At 41.6% G+C, this 20990-nt stretch overlaps 1 protein-coding gene across 4 annotated transcripts in view; it reads left to right on the top strand.

Annotated features, from left to right (window-relative positions):
* Window positions 1–20990, top strand: part of kif21a (kinesin family member 21A) — a 157184-nt gene that overhangs the window by 42092 nt on the left and 94102 nt on the right. For all 4 annotated transcript variants that reach the window (XM_068059017.1, XM_068059015.1, XM_068059016.1 and 1 more), the window contains exons 5-6: window positions 14512–14646; window positions 15830–15997. In XM_068059017.1, the coding sequence (XP_067915118.1) occupies window positions 14512–14646; window positions 15830–15997 (303 nt within the window). The remainder of the gene's footprint in view (window positions 1–14511; window positions 14647–15829; window positions 15998–20990) is intronic.

Below are 20990 nucleotides of genomic sequence, written 5' to 3'. Positions count from 1 at the left end.
CAGCCTTCTCTGCTCTAAGGAAAACAACCCTAGGCTTTTCAGTTTCTCTTCATAGCTGAAATGCTCCAGCCCAGGCAACATCCTGGTGAATCTCCTTGGCACCCTCTCCCGTGCAATCACATCCTTCCTATACTGTGGTACCCAGAACTGTACACAGTACTCCAGCTGTGGCCTAACTAGCGTTTTATGCAGCTCTATGCCTCGGCTGATAAAGGCAAGTATCCCATATGCCTTCCTAACCACCTTATCTACCTGTGCTGCTGCCTTCAGTGATCTATGGACAAGTACACCAAGGTCCCTCTGACCTTCTGTACTTCCTAAGGTCCTACCATCCATTGTATATTTCCTTGCCTTGTTGGTCCTCCAAAAATGCATCACCTCACACTTCTCAGGATTAAATTCCATTTGCCACTGCTCCGCCCATCTTACTAGCCCATCTATATTGTCCTGTAATCTAAGGCTTTCCTCCTCACTATTTACGACACCTCCAATTTGCATGTCATCTGCTAACGTATTGATCATATCTCCTATAATCACGTCTAAATCATTAATGTACACTACAAACAGCAAGGGTCCCAGCACTGATCCATGAGGTACACCACTGGTCACAGGCTTCCACTCGTAAAAACAACCCTCGACCATTACCCTCTGCCTCCTGCCACGAAGCCAATTTTGGATCCAATCTGCCAAATTGCCGTGGATCCCATGGGCTCTTACCACCTTAACCAATCTCCCATGCGGGACTTTATCAAAAGCCTTACTGAAGTCCATATAGACTACATCAACTACTTTATCCTCATCTACACATCTAGTCACCGCCTCATAAAATTCAATCTAGTTAGTTAGACTATGTGGATCTTTTTCCTCCTAATGTATTTGGTTGGAAAGATTACAGTCCTCCATTGTTTAAAACTGATTCAGTCAATAACACCACCGCCTACAAAAGTAACTGTCAAATCATAGAGTATATATAAATTGTTCAAGAATTTAACTCAAATAAAAGGTTTATTTTTTAGGACCTTGGCTGAAAGGATCATTGTACTTTTGTCTTATGGTCTGCATCTGATGAAAAATGTTGTAAAGCCATATATTTACTGGACGGTCTACGAGTTTTGGAAGTGCTTGTATCACATTCCTCAAATAACTCCAGTTTAATTGGACTTAAAATCTACTTTAAAATATTTCTCTCACACTATAGCAGAGCTTGTTGGAAAGCAACAGGGAACAGAAATCCTGACTCTTTTGCCTTCAGTTTGGAAACAGTAATGCCAGTTGTCATGCTGCACTGGCTGAAAATAGCAAACTCAGCACAGACCATGGTTGAACTTGGCTTTTCCAGGTCTGTAATGACTCAGTACTTTCCTACATGGTGTATTTATTCAGTTGTTAAGAGCTGGCAAAAAAAAGTTAGTTAAATAAATAGGCATTCATCCTACTCAGTTGTGATAAGTTTTGCAGTTCAGTCAGTTGAGCACACTGGATCTATATATATTCAGAACGATCAGCCAATTGACAAAATTTTGCAAGCAATATGAGTTTAGAGGCTGGTGAAATAAACTTAATATATTGTGTCTTGATTAAGTTAATGTCACAAACGGTGAACCATTTGGGTTCGTGGTATTCACTGTAATGAAACTGAGGGAAAAGCACGATGAAGATTTGTTCCTGCATTTCTGGAAGCTTTGCTCAGTCATTTTGTAATTTTTTATTAGTTTTTTTAGGGTGTGCCATGTTTTTTATATGTATTTTTATATGGTCTTCAGTAATCTCGTGTTACGACCGCGGTGGGAGCAACGTACTGTCAATTCAATCCCCTCACTCCACAGGTTGCAGCATATTATTAAGCTTTCACACCCAATCGGAAAACAGCTCCATTAAACACTCCAGTAACCCCCGGAATAAAACACCCCAAAACAGGTATCTTTTAGACAACAACAAATTAACTATTTATTAAAAAACTAAATCTTAAACGCTATTTAAAATAAGACCTTATAACGTCTTATTTTAATCTAACTTCCCCAATCACAGACATACACTCCAAAATAACAGTAGTTAACTGGTTTTTGAAGTGTGTCTTTAAAAAAAAGTAGCTGTCTCTTAAGAAATAAAATAAGTAAATCTTTGTGGATTATGCTCCTGATGGATGAGGTATTCTAATGTGGAAATAGTCAAAGGCCACTCGAAGTCTTCACATGGATTTGATGCAGTAGTCGATTCTTAATAGGCATTCAGCTCTTCGGCTGCAGTAAGCATTCAGCAGTTCTTTGAGCGATGAGCAGAGCAATAAGTCAATTTGAATTTTTAAAACTGACAGTATCTCCGTGGAAACTTTACTTCAAATTCCAGCAAACTCAATCAGTCCAGAGAGATTCAATCTTGAAGCAAATACTTTCTGGCTTGGTAGTAAAGAAAAGGAGTTCAGCAATGCGAACGGTCTCTTAAAAGAAAAGGCTTTTTCTTTCCTTAGGGGATTAACTTGGCCCGTAGCTCCTTGTAGAATATCTGCTGAAAGAGAATAAAACTGCTCCTTTCTCTACCGTGCGCTTCGCTGGTGAGACTGGTTCAAACCGTTTTTTGCCAGTTCCCCACACACGGTCAAGTGGAAACTTACTAACTTACTAAATTACTTAGAGATACAGCACTGAAACAAGCCCTTCAACCCACCGAGTCTGTGCTGACCATCAACCACCCATTTATACTAATCCTACATTAATCCCATATTCCCTACCACGTCCCCATCTTCCCTCAATTCTCCTACCACGTAACTACACTAGGGGCAATTTATAATGGCCAATTTACCTATCAACCTGCAAGTCTTTGGCTGTGGGAGGAAACCGGAGCACCCGGCGGAAACCCACGCGGTCACAGGGAGAACTTGCAAACTCCACACAGGCAGTACCCAGAATTGAACCCGGGTCGCTGGAGCTGTGAGGCTGCGGTGCTAGCCACTGCACCACAGTGCTGCCCAGTATACCATGTGACCTCTTTCTCCTGCTGTCGCCTAGGTAACACAAATGCAGCTGCTGGCACACTGTGCCTTAGAAATTCCATAACTTTCTCCCCCAAAAGGTGCACTGTTTTGAACAGAGTCTTAAAGGCGCACACGTTATTTTTAATCCGAGGAGAAAAATAATTACAAGTCCGTGCCACATGCGTTATTAAAATTGAAGAAACAATACCAGTGCTAGGCTGTTCAGTAATGTGCAGTTTTTGTCATAAATTCCTAAACTTGGCTTGGATTTTCATAACTTGTTGTAAAAACATTTGCAGGAGAGTTCCTCGTGGTGCTTGTAAACAAAATTTGTGGTAATTGTGAAAACTAATAGAAAAAGTGGTTAAGAAATTACTTTTAAATCATCTCTTAGAAAATAGCAGATACATTTAGGGCGGCACAGTGGCGCAGTGGTCAGCACCGCAGCCTCACCGCTCCAGCGACCCGGGTTCGATTCTGGGTACTGCCTGTGCAGAGTTTGCAAGTTCTCCCTATGACCGCGTGGGTTTTCGCCGGGTACTCCGGTTTCCTCCCACAGCCAAAAACTTGCAGGTGATAAGTAAATTGGCCATTATAAATTGCCCCTAGTATAGGTAGGTGGTAGGGGAATTGAGGGAAGGTGGGGATGTGAGGGTAATGGGATTAATGTAGGATTAGTATAAATGGGTGATTGATGGTCGGCACAGACTCGGTGGGCCGAAGAGCCTGTTTCAGTGCTGTATCTCTAAATAAAATTTTTTTTAAAAAATCGTTGTGCTATCATGTTTTTAAAATCCTATTACTTGCCAAAAGCAGTGTAATGCTTGGTAGTGGTATTCTAAGCAGAAACTAAGTGAAACATTATTATTGTCGGTTTTCAATTTAGTTTTCTTAGTGAGTTTTTTTTGTTCTTTCACAGATATGGGCGTCGCTGGCTAGGCCAGCATTTATTGCCCATCCCTAATTGCCCTTGAGAAGGTGGTGGTGAGCCGCAACCATGTGGTGTTGGTTCACCAACAGTGCTATTAGGAAGAGAGATCCAGAATTTTGACCCAGCAACCGTGAAGGAACATCAGTATAGTTCTAAGTCAGGATGGTGTGTGGCTTGGAAAGGAACTTGCAGGTGGTGGTCTTCCCATACATCTGCTCCTTTGTCCTTCTTGGTAGTGGTTGTGGGTTTGGAAGGTGCTGTCACAGGAGCCTTGATGAGTGCATCTTGTAGATGGTGCACGCTGATGCTGCTGTGCATTAGTGGTGGAGGGAGTTAATGTTGAGGGTGGTGGATGGGGTGCCAATCAAGCGGGCTGCTTTGTCCTGATTGGTGTGGAGCTTCTTGAGTGTTGTTGGAGTTGCAGTCATCCAGGCAAGCAGAGAATATTCCATCACACTCCTGACTTGTGCCATGTAGATGGTGGACAGGCTTGGGGAGTCAGGAGATGTTACTCACCACAGAAATTCATTGTGGTGAGAATTAAGCTTCACTTCATCCTAACAGCTGGGGATGGAGAGAATAATTGTTGAAAGCGGCACAGTGTCGCAGTGGTTAGCACCGCAGCCTCACAGCTCCAGCAACCCGGGTTCAATTCTGGGTACTGCCTGTGCGGAGTTTGCAAGTTCTCCCTGTGTCTGCGTGGGTTTTCGCCGGGTGCTCCCGTTTCCTCCCACCACCAAAGACTTGCAGGTTGATAGGTAAATTGGCCATTATAAATTGCCCCTAGTATAGGTAGGTGGTGGGGGAATTTAGGGACAGGTGGGGATGTGAAAGGGTAATGGGATTAATGTAGGATTAGTATAAATGGGTGGTTGATGGTCGGCACAGACTCGGTGGGCCGAAGGGCCTGTTTCAGTGCTGTATCTCTAAATAAATAAACAAAAAAGAAAGGAGCATTTGCTGTGAATTTGATTTGAAAATTGTGTGTTGCTCATTAATAGCTTTGAGTGGAGAATCCAGTTTAAGAAGTAGTAAAATAAATTTTGAAGTAATCAAACTCAAGTTTGTAGTCAAACACTTGAGGCAAAATTATACCAAACAAAGGGAGCATTAAGAAATGAGGGGTAAGAATTTTCCTGATAACTGAGCTGAGCAGATGTGCAAGGGATCTATTCAGCTACAATATTGGCAGCTGTGGTCCCAACCAGGATAACAAGCCTTGAATTTTAGATTAGGAAAGGTCTGGGTGAGATTTTCAGAGCTCTGAAGAATCAGTCATCTCATAAGGTACTGAATGGTGAGGTTTTGGACTCCCCATCGTCGTTCAGCATCCGAAAAGATTCAAGGGTCAACTGAACACTGGAACTAGGGCAATCTGATTTATCCAAGTACAGTAACTTATAAAGGATACCATGAATTAGGCTGTGCAGACTTAATATTTAAGATTATCACAGAGAAATAAAATTTTATATCGTGGATAAATGACATGGCTACAGCACCTTCCTCCTTTGACCTCTCAGCAGCCTTTGTTTATAATCTATCCTGGCCCCCGATCATCTTTATCCACGTGCTGCCCCTTTGTGACGCAATCTACAGACATGGGATCAGATTCCTTAGGTATACTGATGACATCCAGCTTTACTTCACCAGCTTTCTTGCCCTCTCTACTGCCTTTTTGCTATCTAATTTCTTGCCTGGCATCCATAAGAAGACTAGAACAGGAATAAGTCATTCAATTAGATCATGGCTGATCTGCATCTTAACTCCATCTACCTGTTCTGTCACCCCCAAATACCCTTACCGAATAAAAACCAATCTCACTTTTGAAACTTTTCAATTGATATAGCTTCACAGCATTTTTTTTTTTTGGAGGGCAGAGTTCCAGATTTCCATTGCCCTTTCTGACTACCCCTGAGCAGTCCAGCTTTAATTTTAAGCTGATGCCCCCTTGTTTTGCACACTCCCGCTAGAGGAAATAGGGTAAATAGTTTATTTCTATCACTTCATTTTAATAATTTTAAACACCTCAATTAAATTACCTCTTCTATAGTCAGCTCAGTCTATGCAACTTGTCTTCATAATATAGCATTTTATTCCTGCTATAATTCTGTTGAGTTTGCATGGCACCCCTTCCAAAGCCAACATGCCATGCCCAGAATTGAACACAGTATTCCAGGTGGGGTCTAACCAGAGCTCTGAACAGCTTCAACATAACTTCCAGCCCTCAAGATAAAAACCAACAATCCATTAACCTTTCAAGTGTTTTTTGCACCTGTCCACTAGCTTAGACACTTAAATCTCTCTGCTTGTCCAGTTTCTTAGCTTCTCCCGTTTAGAAAATACTCTGTTCTATCTTTCTTCAGAATATAGTTGATGAGTTTAAACTTTCCCACGTTGAATTCCATCTGCCATAGTTTTGCCTAATTAGTTTTATCAGTGACGTTTTGCAACATTCTGCTTCCATCTAGGCTACTCATTGTCACCTGACTTAGTGGTGTTAGCAAACTTGGATATATGGCTCTCTCTTCCTTCATCCAAGACATTTATAAACATGGTGGAAAACAGAGGCTCTAGTACAGATCCCTGGCGGTGGGGGGGGCACCATCACTTCCTGCCAATTTGAGTACATAGCCATTATCCCTGTTCCCTGTTTTCTACTTCCTAACCAATTCCCTATCTAAGCCAATAGGTTGGCTCCAATTCCATGTGCTTTCATTTTTGTTAAGTCTGTTATGTGGAACCTTGTAGAATACTTTCTGGAAGTCCACGTAAACAGCATCCAAAGACACTCCTCTATCTACCACATTTGTTGCTGCATCAAGACGTTTGTCTTGGTTGAACATCAATCTCCTCCAGCTAAACATTGGGTGGATCAAAGTCCTGGTCACAAACACTGTACCTTTTCCAGTACTGTTTCCAGTACTGGACACAAGTTGAAAGGGGTTCATGATCTCAACTCCTAATTCAACTCTCAACTGAACTTCTGACTTCATATCCTCTTCATTACAAAGGTTGCCCATTTCCTCCTCCATAACATTGGCTGCCATCAACCCTAGCACAGCCTCCTTTGCTGTTGAAATCCTCAGTAATGGCCTACATTTTGTGGTCAGCAGCAAAGAAATTGCACTCACTGCTGACCTTGCAGAAAGTTTCTCAAAGATCTAATATTTCTGTGACATGGACTTGCCCTTTACTGATTGCAGTTTAAATTTGGAGCCAAGTTGAGGGGATCTCCAGGCATACAGCAGCAGTGATGTTATCAAGCAGGTCAAGCAGCTTTGAAGTATTCGTGCAAGCAGGAAGTTAAAAGTACTGAATGCCTTCATTTTTAAATTCTCAGACAGCAAAATATATATTATTATGGATTAAGATAGAAGCTAAAATATAAACAAATTTTCTAAAACATTTTAAAAATAGGTAAAGTTTTTTTTATCATGGTGAAATTTGACATTCGACAAATATAAAATTAGCTTTTCAGGACCATTGAAGGTGTTGGCAGTAATTATAAACAGTATAATGTTTAAAAATTCAGTTACACCTCATTAACAAGGTGCAACTTTTTCAAGGGTTTTTATAACTAGGGAAGTAGAGAGGGTTTTAAACTGGTGGGTGCAAGGGATCAAATTTGGGAAGATATGGTAAATCAAGGAGTAGAGACGAGGCAAGAGAGAAAGGTATTAATATGGGAAATGATAGACTGTGACAGGAAGGGACAGAGTGTACAAATCTAAGAGTAAATCAACAGATAAGGCTAGAGGTTACAAAAATAATAAAAGGACAAAACTAAAGGCTCTGTATCTGAATGCACATAGCATTCGAAACAAAACAGGTGAACTGAGCATAAATAGAAATAAATAAGTACGATCTGATAGCCATTACGGAGACATGGCTGCAGGACAACATAAATTGGGACCTGAATATTGAAGGGTACATGGCATTTAGGAAGGGCAGGAAGCTAGGAAAAGGTGGAGGGGTAGCTCTGTTAATTAATGATGGTATTAACGCAATAGAGACAGATGATCTAAGTTCAGGAGACCAGAATGTAGAAGCAGTTTGGGTAGAGGTGAGAAATCATAAAGGCAAAAATCACTTGTGGGAGTGGTGTACAGACCACCAGCTAACATTAACTACACTGTAGGACGGGGTATAAAGGAAGAAATAATTGCAGCTTGTCAGAAAGATGCAGTGATAATTATGGGGGATTTTAACCTACATATAGACTGGAAAAAATCAGATGGGCAGAGGTAGCCTAGATGAGGAGTACATAGAATGTTTTGGGGATAATTTCTTGGAACAATACATTCTGGAGCCAACCAGAGAGCATGCTATACTAGACCTGGTATTGTGCAACGAGATAGGATTAATTAATGACCTCCGAGTTAAGGCACCCCTAGTGATCATAATATGATTGAATTTTACATTCAGTTTGAGGGAGAGAAGAGTGGGTCCAAGATTAGTATTTTAAACTTAAATAAGGGCAATTATGAGGGCATGAAAGCAGAGCCAGCTAAAGTGAAGTGGCAAAGTAGGTTAAGGGATAGGTCAATAGAGATGCAGTGGCAGACACTTAAGGTGTTATTTCAGAATACACAGAATAGATGCATTGCAACGAGAGAAAAATTCCAAGGGTGGGACCCACCATCTGTGGTTAACTAAAACCGTTAAAGATAGTATCAAACTTAAAGAAAAAGTCTATGATTGCGCAAAATTGGGAGAAGATTGGACAGGATATAAAAAAACAGCAAAGAATGACTAAAAGATTGTTAAGGTAGGTAAAATTAGAGCATGAGAGAAAGATGGCTAGAAATATAAAGACAGATAGTAAGAGTTTCCATAGATTTTTTTTAAAAGAAAAGAGTTAACAAAGTGAGTGTTGGTCCTATAGAAAGTGAGTCTGGAGAATTAATAATGGATAGTAAGGAGATGGCAGATGAATTGAACAGATATTTTGCATCAATCTTCACTGTTGAGGATACAAGTAACCAGTATTAGCTGTAAGTCAGGAAATGGAAGGGAGGGAGAAACTCAAGAAAATTACAATCACCAGGGAGGTGGTACTGACCAAATTGTTGGAGCTGCGGGCTGACAAGTCCCCGGGTCCTGATGGACTTCATCCTAGGATGTTAAAAGAAGTGGCTCATGAGATAGTTGATGCGTTAGTTTTAATTTTCCAATTCCCTGGATTCGGGGAAGGTTCCGTTTGATTGTAAAACAGCGAATATAACTCCTTTTATTCAAAAAGGGAGGGAGACAGAAAGCAGGAAACTACAGGCCAGTTAGCTTAGCATCTGTTTTGGGGAAAATGTTAGAAGCTTTTATTAAAGACGTTATAGCAGGGCATTTAGAAAAATTCAAGGTGATCAGGCAGAGTCTGCATAGTTTTATGAGAGTGAAATCATGTTTAACCAATTTATTGGAATTCTTTGAGGGAGCTGCACGTGCTGTGGATAAAGGGGAACTGGTGGATGTATTGTACTTAGATTTCCAAAAGGCATTTGATAAGGTGTCACATCAAAGGTTATTGCAGAAAATAAAAGCTCATGTCATGGAAAGAAGATTGGCTAGCTAATAGGAAACAGAGAGTAGGCATAAATGAGTAATTTTCAGGTTGGCAAGATGTAACAAGTGGTGTGCCACAGCGATCTGTGCTGGGGCCTCAACTTTTTACAATTTATATAAATGACTTGGATGAAGGGACTGAAGGTATGGTTACTAAATTTGCTGATGACACGAAGATAGGTAGGAAAGTATCTTGTGCAGAGGACATAAGGGGGCTACAAAGGGATATAGATAGGTTAAGTGAATGGGCTAAGCCCTGGCAAATGGAGTATAATGTGGCAAAGTGTGAAATTGCCCACTTTGGCAGGAAGAATAAAAAAGCATATCTAAATGGTGAGAGATCTGGGTGTCCTCCTAGTGCATGAATTGCAAAAGATTAGTATGCAGGTACAGCACGTAATTAGGAAAGCTAATAGAATGTTATCGTTCATCGCGAGGGGAATTGAATACAAAAGTAGGGAGGTTCTGCTTCAGTTATACAAGGCATTGGTGAGACCACCTGTGGAGTACTGTGTTCAGTACTGTTCTCATTTAAGGAAGGATGTAAATGCGTTGGAGGCAGTACAGAGAAGGTTTACTGGACTAACACCTGGAATGGGCGGGCTGTCTTACAAGGAAGGATTGGACAGGCTAGGCTCGTATCTGCTGGAATTTAGAAGAGTAAGAGGCGACTTGATTGAAACATCTAAGATCCTGAGGGGATGTGGAAAGGATGTTTCCCTTGTGGGAGAATCTAGAATAGGGGTCACTGTTTAAAAATAAGGGGTTGCCCATTTAAGACAGATGAGGAGAAATTTTTTCTCTGAGGGTCGTGAATCTTTGGAATTCTCTTCCTCTAAAGGCAATGGAAGCAGAGTCTTTGAATATTTTTAAGGCAGAGGTAAATAAATTCTTGATGAGCAAGGGGGTGGAAGTAATCGGGGGTGGGGGGGGGAAGTGGACATCTGGAGTAATCAGTTCAGCCATGAACTTAATGAATGGCGGAGCAGGCTCGAAAGGCCGAGTGGCCTACTCCCGTTCCTAGTTCGTATGTACACTGAGACTAATGCCGTAAAAGTGGAAGTTTTCATCAGTTCACTGCTTAGGGAATGCATCCTGGGGGGACCTCAGTGTGCACCCTCTGGAGGAGCGCTGAATTACTTACTGACAGCAATTTCTGGATCTCCACATTATTCTGTGCATGTCCTGAAGTTGCTGTCAGTTTCAGTGGAACACTGGTGGTGAATGTTAACAGTTTCACTGTCATTACTATTGCATAATCCAAGCCCATGTCTTTATCATCTCCGGGCTTAATTATTCCACAGTTACGCTGGCCACTCTCCAACCTGAGGATGCAGGTGATCCAATTAGGGCGGCGCAGTGGTTAGCACCGCAGCCTCACAGCTCCAGCGACCTGGGTTCAATTCTGGGTACTGCCTGTGTGGAGTTTGCAAGTTCTCCCTGTGTCTGCGTGGGTTTCCTCCGGGTGTTCCGGTTTCCTCCCACATGCCAAAGACTTGAAGGTTGATAGGTAAATTGGCCATTAGCAATTGCCCCTAGTATAGGTAGGTGGTAGGGAAATATAGGGACAGGTGGGGATGTGGTAGGAATATGGAATTAGTGTAGGATTAGTATAAATGGGTGGTTGATGGTCGACACAGACTCGGTGGACCGAAGGGCCTGTTTCAGCGCTGTATCTCTAAACTAAAACTAAACTAAACTCTGCTGTGCTGCACATTTCCTGTCCTACGCTGTCATGTGCAGCCACCACCCTTGTCCTTGCTGCTGTAGAATGATTCCTGGTCAAACTGCCTCTTTCCTGCTTCTGAATCCCTCAATTCCCTTCTCCCTTGCAAGCGTCAAGACCGCCCCCCCCTCCTTAAATGTATTAATGCTATGTGCATCAATCACTGCAAGTGGTATCAAGTTCCATATTCTCGCCACTCTTGTGTAAAGAAATTCCTTTTAAATTCTATTTGTTAGTGACTATCTTACACACCCCTGTTCTGGACTTGTCTAAAAGTGAAAAAAAATTCTTTATGTCCAGCTTATCGCACTCCATGTAAAAAAAAAAAGATCTGTATTAGGTTGTCTTCCAGAGGAAAGGGCCTCAGTTTGCTCAATCTTTCCTGATTGAATCCGTTCTATTCTGGTAACCTCCTTGTAACATTTTCTGCACTTTGTACGGTGCTTCAGTATCCTTTTTACAGTATGGAACCAGAACTACACAGTTTGGCAGGTGTGGTCCAATGGAGATTCTATATAAATCTAAATATACTTCTCTGCTTTTGTATTCTGTTCTTTTAGAAATGGTCCCCAGTACTTTGTACTCTTCATGGCCTTATCAACTTGTGTTGCTACTTATGTGGCTGTATTCCTGGATCGCTTTGCTCTTTTCTGTTCAGTATCTTACCTTCCAAGGAATAGTAGCTTTTTTATTCCTACTACCAAAATAAACAATCTCACTTTGGTGTATTGGATTTCATTTGCCATTTAATCTGCCAACTCGGCAAACCTGATTCTCTCCCTGTAATTTGGTGCAGTCCTTGATATTATGTGCCCAAATTGGTATGTGCAAATTTCAACAACATCCCTTCCAATTGGAGTCTAAATTATTTATGTATGTAGTAAACAAGGATCCCAGTGTACTTGCGGGACACCAATTCCCACTTCCATTTGAAAAAGCTTCCATTTAACGCCAACTCTGCTTTCTATTGGCTGTTTTACAATTCGTTTTGTCTTCTGTCCCCTGACGCCATGCACATGGGCATTTATTAAGAATCTCTTATGTGGCTCCTAATGAAAGGCCATCTGAACGATTTATGTATACCATATGCATTGGATTTTCCTTGTCTTCTCCTCCTGCTACTACCAAGAATTAACCTGAATATGTCACGTAGTTGGTTAATTTGTCATTGATCAAAGATGATTCTAAGATTTCAGGACACCTTGGTTGCAATTGGTGTATAATGCAAGATGTAACTAGTTTTTTTTCGCTGTAGAGGAATTTCCATAAATCTAACTTTCATAGGTAAAAAGAAGTTTTGTTGTGGCATGATCCAGTGTCATTAGCACCAAGTTGTGTTAAGTTTATGTTTGATGCTTTGACTTGAGAGCATTTGAGCTTTTTTGGATGCCCCACAGTTCCGTTAAGGCATTGCAACAGTCACAACAAAGCCTGAGGCACAATCATTTTTCATGGGTGTGGCAGCTCACTGGCTGGCTGTAGTATGCATATTACTTTAAATATTCATTCTGCATTGTGATGTGGATGTCAAGCTCAAACCAACTAAGGTTTACTTCAACATGGTGAGAGAAATGGTAACATGAAAGCATATTGAAATTGTAACAAATTAGCTAATACTGAAGAGGTTTATAAAAGATTTTTTATGTTTTAAGTGTGGTAAGTCACTGAATAGATTGATGTGGCTGAAGAGTTAGGCAAAAATCTGCCAAGATGCTCCATCACGTGAATGAGGAGCAGTCAACTTCCACAAAAACGAGAAGCACTAATCAAGTGGTTTACTCAGACAATAATGCAGAGCAGCTTCACCAATGATACATTGCTTGTGAAAAAGGCAAAACAGTTTGTCAAACATCTTAGCTTTGCTAAAGATAACCACAGCAATGACACTGCCTGGTTCTCAGTTTGAAGAACAGCATGACATTGTGTTTTGATCTGTGCCATCAAACCAGAATCACACTGAACTTCCCAGATTTATATCTTTACCATTCTGTTGTAAATCTCTTAACGCTGGCAAGTTTGCTTTGTCTTACTGATGTTTTGCCTAAAAATAAAAAAAAACTGGCTTCAAAGGAGGGAATACTTGGGTGTCAAATCAACAAACAGTACTTTGCATTGCTCATACTGCCACATCTCAAATGAGCAGAGACATCTAATGCACAACATCAATTTGCAAACTATAATTTTCCAATACTGTCTGCAGGCTTTGCATCAGAGAATTTAAACAAGGCTTTCTTGAGAGCAAAGAACAAGATTACTCTCGTGCTGTCTACTGTCTCAGACAATTAACCACACTCAGCCCATTGACGAAGGCAAATTTCAGGCATGTCTTCCATGTATTTAACCTAAGCAGTAATTTGCATGTACTCATGGAGTCAGGAAAAGTGTTGGGCAACACTAAACCCCATGTAGATTAGTCTGCATACTTAGAATAAGGTGACAGAGTGAACCCTCAGAAAATTATCCTCTAAGTGAGGGAAGCCTTCCGTCTCATTTTGGATAAGGATACAAATGTGAATGGCATTGACTGTGATACATCTGTAAGTGTTGTCTTACGGATGGAAAATTTTGATATTTCTAAAAGCATTGAAAGTGAAGAACAAGACAGTAGGCATGATCCTGTTATAATGAACAAACTGGCCAGAAATTGTGAAAAACAGTGATGAAACACAAATATACTTAATCACACTACAGATCTGCCATTAAATTATTTGACTTTTTTAGATTAGAACCATTCCTTATCCACTATATGTTGCAAATATTTGTTTGACATGTTACTGCACAGTATATATTTTACCTGATTCAGTCTAAAAATCTGCGTCACTATATATTGTACAGTATTCATGTTTAAACTATAAATCTTACTATTTTGTTTATGCTGTTAGTGCCTTGTTTCACTTAAGTCCTGTATAATATTCGTGCTGCATGCACTGTTTTTAAACATGCTGGAATGAACCAGTTTATTTTTTTCAATGTATTGTAACAAAGCATAACCTGTTGTGGTTAATCAGTATGATGATTAACAAATACAATATAAGGGAAGTGTTCATAACAGTCTCTTTGAACTTGCTATATATAACAAAACTTTTGAATTCAAATTTTTGATATTTCAGGAAAACATATTGGCATCTACCTTTGTGTCTCCAATTCCAATGCACCCACAATAATTTTGAGTTCACATTTGTTCAGGAAAACATATCATTTGTCCTTTGGTGATATAAATGTTATGATCTAAGTACCTCAAAATGTACGTTGGTGCATATACTGTTTACATAAAGGTATTAGAGTAAGGTTAAAGATCTGACATCTTTTCACCTTGTCTTGTAGATGTTGCAGTATCTGAAGCTGGGAGCTCTTTCTCGTACAACTGCTAGTACTCAAATGAATGTTCAGAGTTCTCGCTCTCATGCCATTTTTACAATACATTTATGTCAAGTGCGTGTTTGCATCAAAAATGATAATGTAAGTTCCTAATTGATGACATTGAAGGAATCAGCATGAATAATCTGATTTATTGTGACCTAATAGTTTAAGCTTTTTGTTCAATGTGAATCGGCAATTCCGTTTTTAAAAATTTGATTTGTTTCTCTATTTTATGGGGATTCCTCAATCAGTTCGGCTGAATTTTTTTCTCCTCCCTGGCCCAACCCCCTCCCACCAAGATTCCTGTTTTTGTTGTTTGCTATTTTTCTCCTGTGCAGATGGTATTTGTGCTGATATTGTAAATTGCATTTTCCTTAAGTTTTTGGTATAGACAAATATTAAGACCTAGTTATTACCTTATCCAGTGTTCAATGGAGGAAAGCTATATAAAACATGAAATTGAATTATTACTTGTTAACTATATCACTTTTTTAATTTTTGCAGAATAACAATTAGATTTTCAAGTAAAGATTGGGCCTTAATTACATAAAACACAGCTTGATGGAGTTGAATTTTATGGAGGTGGCAGGGGTCCTGGAGCCCGGCCAGAAAGGTAGCGGGAACCCTGTCTCTGCCGGTTGGGGGACCCTGGGCCGCATTTTACAGCGCTCAGGCGTAAGCTGCTAGCCGATCAGAGGACCGCCAGCTCAGCATTCTCAGCAAAGCCACCAAAAGTGATGGCCACTGCTGGGATTGCACCCAGCTCAAAGTGGTAACATGGACGCTGGCTTCGGAAGCATGTAAGTGGGGGTGGGGTCACCGGGGCCCGTCAGGCAGGCCCCAGCAAGGGTTGGGGAGGGGGGCATGTTGGTGTAGGGGCAGCCCTTGCTGTTGGGTGTCCCTCTGTGGGTCACACATTGCCCAAGCAGGAGGGCACGCCCCCACCTTACCCCAGCCCACAGGGAGGCAGGTGTCACCACGAGGTGGCGCTGCGTTAATTAATTTAAGGACCTGAATTGGCCACTGCAGGAAGGCCTTTCTTGACCTTGCCCGCCCCTGACAAAATTGAATGGCTTTGAGAAGGCGATGGCACTCCAGGCAGCACCCACCCCCCAGCGCCCCCAGGCTTTCCTTCCCATTTTATGGGCCTCCTTGCCCATTCCTAGAGAGCTGAAAATTTTGTAATTTTGATTTTACTTGCGTATTTATGTAGAATTTTAGCAAAAGTTGACAGCTGTTCATTATCTGGCTAGAAATTGGTTTAATTTTGTTTTTAATACAGGATGAAATAATGGACAATAAAGTAATAAGTGAATCGACACAGTTGAATGAGTTTGAAACCCTCACAGCCAAGTTCCACTTTGTTGACCTCGCAGGATCAGAAAGGCTGAAGCGTACAGGAGCAACTGGAGAGCGGGCAAAAGAAGGAATTTCAATTAACTGTGGTCTGGTGAGTACATGTTGAATAGTACTTTGCAGTAGTAAGGAGAATTTTTGTGTAAGTTTGGCAGGATGACGTGTGTTTTCTACATAGCTTTTATTTTCTGTACTAAATGCACTGGAATGCTGTAGGGTTGTTGAATTCTTGTGCAGATGGATGTTGGTAGCATGACATTTGCTGTATATCTGCAATACATTTAAAGACTTAAAAAAAAAAAAAATTCCTGAGTCGTTGAAAATGTTGTAACAATCAAGGGAAAAGGCCCAATATCTAGGTTGTAAACAGTCTTAACCTAGTAAAATGCATCTCACCAGTGCTGTATGCTCTTACAAAATGAATTTTTTCAAGGAAATATCTTAAATAAATCTAGGAAAACCAGTGTCCTCCACCACACAAGTGACAGGAGTTGGTGAGGGTGGAGGTGGTGCTGCTACATGTTAGGGACGTGCTGTGGATATTTTCTTGGTATTCAGGTGCCCCCACCTCCCAAAATCCCTAGAGTGCAACAATATTATTCCCTTGTGATCCGAAAGAATATTCGTGTCGTTAGCTTGTGCCTCCACATCTGCCACTGGGATGGGGGAAAATAGGCCCTGTGCCCTACTCGCGCATCAATGAAGAGGTTAGAATCCCACAATACAGAGCAGTGAAGGAAAATCCCTACCTGTAAAATGGTGCTACGTAGTAATTGCGGTGCAATCCTTTCAGCTAGGGTTGCTGCGTGTGATTCAGCACATAAAGACATATGAAGTCAGGCAAGAGTTGGCAGATAGTATGAATTTTAATAATCTCAATTTTAATTTTGATTAAACTTTCAACTTAGCTGGGTCAACAAGTCCAACGAAAATTAGCAGAGTGAAGAGGAAGGAAAAGTAAACAAGGAACAGTCCCAGCTCTGTGGCAACCATGTAAGAATACACTTTGTTTTAAAAACCAAACTTTTGGACTTTTTTTCCATAGAAAGGATTTGGATAAAAGAGTGAAAATCCCAAAATATGATTGATAGCAATAACTCTACATTTTGTAAAGAGGGATGCATGCATCATTTCATCTGTCTTCCTCCAACCAAGAAAGTTTGTTTTAATGATCCGGAGTTGTAAATATACCTGAGATTATGGCATGTATTTGCCTTCAGAGCTGGTGCTTAGATTTTGTTTCTGTATTTCGGTCTTAATGGCTAGTTTTGGTTGATCTGCACTATTTTACTGTACGGGAAGCACATTTGCTGAATAGTCATAGTGCGTTTATCCATGAAAAACTGTTATAGATCAGGAAGATCAGTACTGGAATCAATTTAATTGTGCCTTGTGTGGAAAGAATCAATCATTGCTTTTAGCTAATGCTTTTCACATGGCCAGAACATTCATTGCACTTCAGTCAATGTGTTACTTTTAAAGTGAAGTCACTATTGTAGGCAAATGTGGCATTCAGTTTTTGCACAGTAACGTCCTACCAAACAACATTGAGAAGAATGAATGAATGGTGTTGATTGAGGGATGAATGCTGGCTAGATCACTAGAAGAACACTCTGTCCTTCCAAAAAGGTGTCATGAGATCTGTTGTATCCATCTGAACAGGTAAATGGCAGCCTAGAATATGTGTTCAAATCCTGGATTGAGACTTGAAGTCAAGAATGCTGTCTCTGAGATAGGAGTTTACACTCCTTTTTGCAAAAATGGCGTATGCTTTCTATGCCACTAATTGTGCTGAAAGCTGATCCTTTAAATTCAGTTTAACTAAATGTTAAAATGCTCATCAGATTTCTGGAAATACTCATTGTTTATCAAGGGAACTGCATTCTCTAGTGGCATTTCATGCCATATACATCTTGAGAAAGGGTATGGGAAAGTGGTTGTGTGCATACTGGCAGATGTTCTGCAGCATTACTTAAAGTATGTTTTTGAAAATGCACTTACAGGAGCATTGTTAATCAACATACAATGTATTTTTTAATTGTGAAATGCTGCAGGAGATAAACTGTAACAAGAGTCTGGCATTGCCAGTTATTTTAAGAAAGCCTATTCTCTGACTTGGCATGAATGATGGTAAATACATTCACCAAAGGTGCAATGAGCTATTTCAGAGATGAGATAGTACTGAGGATTGGGTGTGAGGGGATGGTGGTATGCCCTACCAGGGGAGGAAACAATGTAAAACTGCAGGATTGGGGAGGGCTGGATCTGGGATTAATTGTAGGGCAATGGAAAAGAACAGTACTGGATTCTGAGAACAGTCTGTAGGATTGCAGCCGAGGTGATGCACCACCAACAAGTCAAGGTGAGTGAACAAATAAGTGGCAAGCCAGAAAGCAGAGTAAACGAGTCTGCATGCCTATAAATATCCAGAATAGCCAAAGGAGCAGGTGGCTTGAAGAGTACTTGAGGGAGGGGTAGGGGAGTGTTGCAGAAGACAGGGCCATGCACCCACGCAGCTTAGACGGAACATTGCCTTTGTCCTACCCTGGCTGTCTAGTTCTCCCTGGGCCTCTGACCTTTTCCTGTCCATCCCATTTCCCTACCCAGACCTAATGTGCGTGAGGTTCTGCACACTGATATGTGGTGGTGATCAGGAACAGAGATTACAGGGAGTGTTGAAATAAGGTGTCAAGTGATAGTGCAATGGGGAAGGAGTTGCAAATATGTGAGCTAAGTACTAGTGAGAAGTGGCAGTCATAATGAGGATGGTTGTAGTGGGAAATAAAGGAGCTTAGAGAGAAATCAAGACTAATGGTGAAGAGGGGAGATGGGAAAGAAGCCAAAAGGCCTGCAAGCCACATCTTCCCTGCGTTTAACGCTTGAGAATGCGACCGACATCCTTGGCAGCTTCACTCCAACTATACTGCCAAGAAGCAGAGTAGAATGAGAGAAAACAATGAGCACAGGGAAAGAGAAACACAGATGAGCATGAGAGTTAATAAGATAGAACCATGAAAACAAAGACTGTACACTCTGGCTTACTCTAAACTCCATAGGACATCCAATTGTATCTGATATACAGCTTAATGCCCACTTCTCACTCCAGCTTAAAAGCTTTGGCACTCTGCTAATGCTACTTGGAACCTTAACCTCCAGCCACCTTCATCACTTCATACTCTGTCACCAGGCGATGGATTCCTGTAATTTGGACTGCTGTGAAACCTTTGTGGCAATTGAATAGTAATCAATTTATAATCTTGTGATAAGCATGCACCCTTCAATCTCTTCCTGTAACACTTAATTCAGTGGCATCTATCGGTTACCTTTTAAAAACATTACCTTCAAATGGAGTCCTCCCTGCTCTATTTCCAAAGATAGTTAACACTTCACCACAGCACGATCTGCCTCTTGGCCCAGCTTAGTTCAGAGAGGAATCCAGAATGCACCTGTCTTCTGCAACACACCTCACCCCGTTTGCTTAGTACTTTGCAGGCCACCTGAAAGATACCACAAACGGTGATGAGAAATTTACAAGATAGTAGGCTGAATTTTACTGACCCACCCCCCCACCCCCCACCAACATTGGGGGTCGTAGCAGGAGTGGCTGTAAAATGGCTCCGGGAGAGGCTGGCCACGGGCCTCATCACCAGGAAGGCCCTGCCCCATATTGTTGGCTGCAGTGAGGCCTCATGATGGCCCCACCTGCTACTTGGCGGTGTCTTTGCAAAGCAGGTGTTGGAAGAGAGGCAGTGGTTTTGTCGTGGTTCATCCCAAGCAGCTCTGTAACACAGGAGTCTGTGCTCTACGGGCTGTTCCCAGGGACGCACACCGAGACAAACATCAACTGCTGCTGGAGGACTATCAATTCGGTGAAAGACACCCTTTGGTCTGCCCGAAACATGCTGGTCTTCCAGCGCAAAGAGTTGTCCACGACCGAGTGTTGCAGACTGGCATATTCCAAGGTCCAGGACTATGTGCTGAGGGACGCACTAAAGTTTGGGGCAGCCACGGCAAAGGCTCAATGGGGAAAGACCACTGTGTAAGGTCCCCCCCACCAAGGTGAACTGAGGGGTTGGATCCATGGAAAACCCCTCGGGCTGTGTCCAGAATATATTTGCTGCAAAAAGTAAATGGCAGGTAAAATGAAAAGGGTTGTGAGGCAGCTCACTCCTGTATTGAAGGAAACTGATCTCCTTTGCACTCTTTGTATTGTTGACTTGGTACTGTTTTGAACTGTTTTGTAATGTATTTTTAATTTTTTTGCGAATAAAGTATATTTTGAAAATAAAAAAAGGCCCCACCTGCTGCTTGGCGACGGTAGCCGCATTTAAATATGGTAATTAATGTAAATTAAGGAAATAATTAATTACTGGTCCTGCTAGCCATCCCACTCTGATATTGCGGTCGGTGCCGGCAGTTCCGCACCGTGGATTGTACAATCAGTGTTGTAAGGTGGAACGCTGGTGGGGAGCGGTAAGGAGGTAATTATATCAGTGGGGGGGGTGGTGGGGGGGGAAAGAGGGGTCAAACTTAACTGGTCTAGTGGGTGATGAGAGGGGGTAAAGTTAAAAGTTTCTGAACTTTGTCGGGGGGGTTGGTGGGAGGGTCAGGAAGACAAGGTAAGTATTTTGGGGGGTGCGGGCGAGGGCAAGGAATAAAATGCAAGGTTATTGGGGGGTTGGGAGAGGGGCTGGGAACATTTATTTAATTAGTTTTAATAAATTTTAAGGTAATGTGTCTTTAAAAATTTTAATTAAATGTAAGGGCTGGAAGCCCTTTAAAAATGGCTCCAGCGTCTACACAGTGCCGCCGGGCGCCATTGTCAGGGACGGAGTGCCTGCCCCCTCCACATCATCGGTCTGCCCTGGCCATGTAAAAGAGCTGTCCTGTTTAATATCCTGGCGGTTCCGCGTAATAAATCCTGCGTGTGCGCCCCTCCATCTCTGAAGCTTGCTGCCGAGCTGATAAAATTCAGCCTAATCTATTTTTTGCAATACTGGCTATTTCACTGGGAGAGCTCACCAGCTCTCATTGAACAGTGCAGTGGGATTTTTTTTACATTCCCCTAAACAGATGGGACTTGATTT

The sequence above is a fragment of the Heterodontus francisci genome, chromosome 27 (genome assembly GCF_036365525.1).
Source record: "Heterodontus francisci isolate sHetFra1 chromosome 27, sHetFra1.hap1, whole genome shotgun sequence".
Classification (NCBI taxonomy): domain Eukaryota; kingdom Metazoa; phylum Chordata; class Chondrichthyes; order Heterodontiformes; family Heterodontidae; genus Heterodontus; species Heterodontus francisci.
The sequence above is the reverse complement of the archived record's forward strand: the minus strand, read 5'-3'. Positions and strand labels throughout refer to the sequence as shown.